The 5,000-nt window shown below is 42.3% G+C and overlaps 2 protein-coding genes across 2 annotated transcripts in view; both read left to right on the top strand.

The window, feature by feature from the left end:
- Positions 1-2,557, top strand: part of LOC130369943 (uncharacterized) — a 37,348-nt gene extending 34,791 nt beyond the window's left edge. The window contains exons 4-5 of the mRNA XM_056575560.1: positions 1,773-1,867; positions 2,218-2,557. Coding sequence (XP_056431535.1) covers positions 1,773-1,867; positions 2,218-2,286 — 164 coding nt within the window. The 3' untranslated portion in view covers positions 2,287-2,557. The remainder of the gene's footprint in view (positions 1-1,772; positions 1,868-2,217) is intronic.
- A 2,401-nt stretch (positions 2,558-4,958) lies between these two features.
- Positions 4,959-5,000, top strand: part of LOC130370271 (protein S100-P-like) — a 1,282-nt gene continuing 1,240 nt past the window's right edge. Inside the window, exon 1 of the mRNA XM_056575983.1 lies at positions 4,959-5,000. This exon is cut by the window's right edge and continues 183 nt beyond it. The gene's annotated coding sequence lies outside the window, so the exon portion shown is untranslated.

Genomic DNA, 5,000 nt, shown 5'->3' with positions numbered 1-5,000 from the left:
AAATACATTATTTGTTGAAATGTGTTCAATATTATGCCGATTGCCGAATGTTGCTGATCACTAAAGTGAAGACCAGAAATAGAAGTACCCCTCTGCTTCATCTGCTTTAGAATCCTCTGGGCCTCTCGAGGCGTCTTAAATATGAACCATAATGCTAAATTATAAGGTATGATATTAGCTCAAAGACATCATTTGTTATTTTGTTGTCGATGAAGGGGTACCTGAGCCGTACTGATCAGGATATGGGGGTACACATGAGACAGAAAAGGTTGGGAAAAACTAGTTTCAATGAACATTTCAACAGAAAAAATATGTTATATTTAATATCCTAAAATATCATCAACTTTTTCCAGAGTATATCCGGATGAGGATTATGTGTAGTGTGGGGGCTAGGCTGTTCGATTTTCAGATGAAAGATACCAGGTTTGTTCCCAGAATGCCTGTTAATTAAGGAAATAGTGAAATAAATTATACTTTAAACCATTGCTGCTCTTTTGCTTCCACTTTCCTCTTGCTCCAGAAACCATTACAGAGGGGGATATAAAGGTGTATCAGACGGCGGATTTGGAGATCGTCGAGGGAGACAGCACCACACTCCATTGTTACTGGAGAGCCAACAGTGAACAAAAGTTTAGAGTAAACTGGAACAAATCTGAAATTCAACCTCTTCACCAACCGACAGCCGTAAGGTATGACGGAGAGGGCTGTGGTTCTGCCCTGTCACCTGTGAACAACGGTGCCTGCGGCTGTGCCACCCTGACCCTTCCCAACGTCACCCGCAACCACGCTGGGCGCTACGTCTGCAAGGTGACCATGGAGAGGCCCATGTTTATTCAGTTTTGGGGAAGCGGCACGATGATCACCGTCACGGAACGACAGAGCCCCACCAACGGCACAACACAAGAAAGTAGGTTGTTTTTATCTCAAAGTCTGGCGTTGTTTCTCTTCCAAACAAAAAATATGTTTAGTTTAGTTTGGTACCAGAATTTAGTAGTCCATTATAATATCAGACAGGATAGGCTAGGGGTTTGGGTTGCTCAGCTCCCGGCCGAAAGGTACTAGGTTTGATCCCATATGTCAGTAGTCTTACCTGCAGAGAAAGTTGCCCCCTCACTCTTTCTGCTCCCTAATGGCATGTATCTGAATTCACTGTTATGGTAGCTGGATAAAAGGACTATGTACTAAATGCTAATATTGTCAATCCCTTTTCAACCCCTTTGTCTGACCAAAGACTCGACCATAGACGCGCCACTGCGGCACCTGGTCCCCGTCGTTGTTTCGCTGGCAATAGTAATGGCCGCCGTGTTCCTAGTCACTCTGATATATCTGTGGAAGCTGCAGAGGAGACGAGGTACAAAACGTTCCAATCGAAAGAACAGACATTTTACAACATGCCAAGTCCAGTAGCTTTCAGCCTGTTGCATAAACCCACAACTTTTTGTAATAACCCTGGTAAACACATAAGGAAACGTCTGAAAACTAATTATAAAAAAAGCTTGGTGGTCAACAGATTTCAGCTTACGAAAACATTTTATACTTATTTTTGTGTGCACTTTTGCGAGTCAGTGCATTTTATGTATTTGTTTGGCTTGAATGTGAAGCTTTTCTTATGGGTAAATTTCTCTGTTTGTGTGCATATGTGTGTAAATGTGTGTGTGTGTGTGTGTGTGTGTGTGTGTGTGTGTGTGTGTGTGTGTGTGTGTGTGTGTGTGTGTGTGTGTGTGTGTGTGTGTGTGTGTGTGTGTGTGTGTGTGTGTGTGTGTGTGTGTTAGGGTTGGACCGAGCAGCGAGGGTGATCTATGAGGTTCCCCACAGAGGTGAGGTGGACGGAACCAGCACCAGCTCGTCCAAAGGGTCCTCCCAGTGGGTGAGTCTGTCGGAGGGCTAGGGGGTTCCACTCCCAGACAGACAGTACCGGGTTTGATCCCCAATGTCCCCAGTCTAACCTGGAGGCATCATTCAGCAAGAAGATCATAACCCCTACCTGTTCCTCATATAGGAACCACAACTCTCGCTATTTAATAACATAACAGTACTGCCTCATACGCAACGAAAAAAAACAATAATCTGAGGAGTTGGAACATTGAAATCATTGGAGCGGGATTCTCCGTTCCCCATTGGTCCGATTCTCAATAAAATATGTCCATTGTTTAACTCCATCATTAATATGATAATATAATTGTTTTGACATGCTCTGTCTCTCTTTCCCTCGGACAGTGTCAGGTACCCGTGTATGAGTCCTTCGACTACTTTGAGCATGGGGTGGAAAGCAAGGGCAGTGGATGAAGGAGTCTCAATTGGTTCTGTTTCCCTTGTTGGTTTTGTAAATATCTCTGATATGTTCTGTCATCCTCTGCCTCCATACATGTTGCTTTAAAATAAGCTAATTGAAAGCCATACATTAACTGCGATATAGCAATTAAGCCTTGTTAGATGAAATTGAAAATGATTGTATGTAATGGTGAATAAAGTTTTTTAATATAGTATCTTGTGTTCTCTGTCTCAGCTATGGAACAGTAGATCTCTTTGTGGTCTGCTCTTTATTTAAACAAGGCCTGGTTGAGTCCATACATGCGTATGGACATATTTTGCGTATGCAGTTTTTAGTCTGTGGTTCTCAATGTGCCAACTATGTGCCAACTATCTTTATCTGAGGAAGCACAGAGTGAGAATGCGCAAAGTGTGAAAAGGAAAAGGTTGTCTTCCTCTTAACGACACAGGGTGTTTATCGGTTGATTTGACAGAGCTAAAACTTAAACATGATTCAGATTCAACATGCCCCACATCCAGGCTACCTTTGGTGGTCAACCGCCTTTTCTTTTAAAACTTCAGAAGTCCTTTGCTTATTCCAACCGGGTTTAACCAAGCCTTGTGACTTTCAGCGTTTAGACTTGTGACTTAAAATGTTTATAGACGTGTTGCCTTTGAATGTATATATTTTTAGGCGTTAACGTGTACGCACCTTGACTTTCAATGCTGATTTGTTGTTTGTCTATGTGTCAACGGTCATTATGTCGGTCCTTCCTTAGTATGCGATTGGAAATCTCACTGTTGTTCTCACACAGACGCGTGTGTGTGTGTATGTGTAGATATTTTGTGTAAGCATTTTTTTGTCTATGGTTGGCAATGTGCAAACATTCTTTCTCTGACAGAAGCATAGTGTGAAATTGTGAAACGTTTGAAAGTGTGAAAATGAAAAACATGGTGTTGATTGGTTGACTTGACAAAGCTAAAAGCTAAAAAATTAGGCAGGTATCCCTATGCCCGTCTCTAATGGTAAATTGTTGAGGAGTGGGCCTGTGTTCTCTGCGTGGTTAGGAAGAGGCTCTATGCAGTAGGTCAGAGAAGTGAAGAACTCGTCTGTAACGTCCGTTATCATCAAATGTCAGCCTCTAGACTTCCTTTAGTGGATGACTGGCTGAAACACGTCTTGAGATGTGAAGAGCAGACTGGTCATGTACAAGGTTAAATTGAACCCACTGCTTAATCCAAAACGTGTTTCGTAATAATGCAAATATGAATAACAATTCATTTAAAAATACACAGCAAGACTTATGACTCAACCTATAGACTTGTGATTTTCCAAACGTATAGACTCTGACTTTCATTGTATGTATTTGTCTGCAATTATGTTTATAATGTTTGACTTTTAATGTATACTTGGGACTTTTAACCTATACATTTGTTGACTTTCAATGCATAGACTGACGTAGCATAAACAGCTACGTCAGAGAGGAAGTTCTGACGTAGCTGTTTGCGTGTGTTCTTTCACACCTTGTTGTTTGGTGTAACCTGTGGTTCAGGAGCTGTTTGAGTTGGTTCTCACAGACAACAAGTCAAACGCGTTTGTTCCATTAAATTAATTAGTGACTGTTTAAAGGATAAAAAACACCCACGGTTGGATCAACAGCGTTTTGACCCTCCCTAATTCAATATTGCGAGACATAAGTTGATTTCCACTGACTTTATTTTGAGGAACAAAATGCAGTGAAAGAAAGACGACTGAAATGGATATTTTTCAGTGTGGGTTTAAAGCCATGGTTTAAGAGGTCAAACATGTATATCTGTGAAAGAAAAAACACATCGGAAGATCGAAAAGACCCGGACACACAAGACAACAGCTCATTATGGCAGTTGAACTTTGGGCTTAACGTTGTGGGAAATCAGCCAGATGATGATGTCATCGTTTATAAACAATACTATACTTCAGTTTAGTAAAGTTCAGTTCGCTGTATCAGGAGCAAGATATTCTACTATTTGCTAGGGTGCTTGACTCCCAGCCGATTGCCTGCAGACACCCAAATGTCTGCAGCCTAACATGTAAGCTTCCTGAAGCAAGATGCCCCCTAACCCCTGCCTGCTCCTTCATGATCCGTGTCTGAATCATTATCACACTAAGTCACTTTGCATAAAGCAATCTACTAAATGACTGAAGAGTGGATAAGATAAGGGTAGTACGTGAAGAGGAAGAAGAACAATTATGATTCATATTTCTGTTACCTCAGAACAAACAAGGACAAAACAATAATTAGCCTATGGCATTATGTAGTATTAAAACACCACCAGTGAGAGATGTCGCAGTCACATGAGCTCCCATAAGACTCTGTGTCTGTGGCTGTACACCATGGCGCGCCGCTCGTGAGCAAACACCAACGCAACAAAACAAAATTAAAAGGCATAATTGATATCAGTGTGTACATTAGGCGTGGTCCGCTAGGGAGGAAAGCCCCTGAGCCTCCCACAAAGTAAACACCCGGGCATCACCAGACCCATGGACATGGGCTTTGACCACGTCTGGGGAGCAATCGCAGCCTTATGAAAAAAACTCAACTGATTTACCAACCTGTTTGTTTTGGCGAGCGGAAGGCTGTTGTTATAGAAGGCGGGGAAAAAACTGGTTTACCAACCTGTTGGTTTTGGGGAGCGAGGGGCCGTTGCTATAAAAGGCTGGAGGTCGGCCGACTTTGTCTCACTGCCACGGACGTCGTCCTCTGCTCTGC

The sequence above is a fragment of the Gadus chalcogrammus genome, chromosome 17, assembly GCF_026213295.1.
Source record: "Gadus chalcogrammus isolate NIFS_2021 chromosome 17, NIFS_Gcha_1.0, whole genome shotgun sequence".
Taxonomy (NCBI): Eukaryota; Metazoa; Chordata; class Actinopteri; order Gadiformes; family Gadidae; genus Gadus; species Gadus chalcogrammus.
The sequence above is the reverse complement of the archived record's forward strand: the minus strand, read 5'-3'. Positions and strand labels throughout refer to the sequence as shown.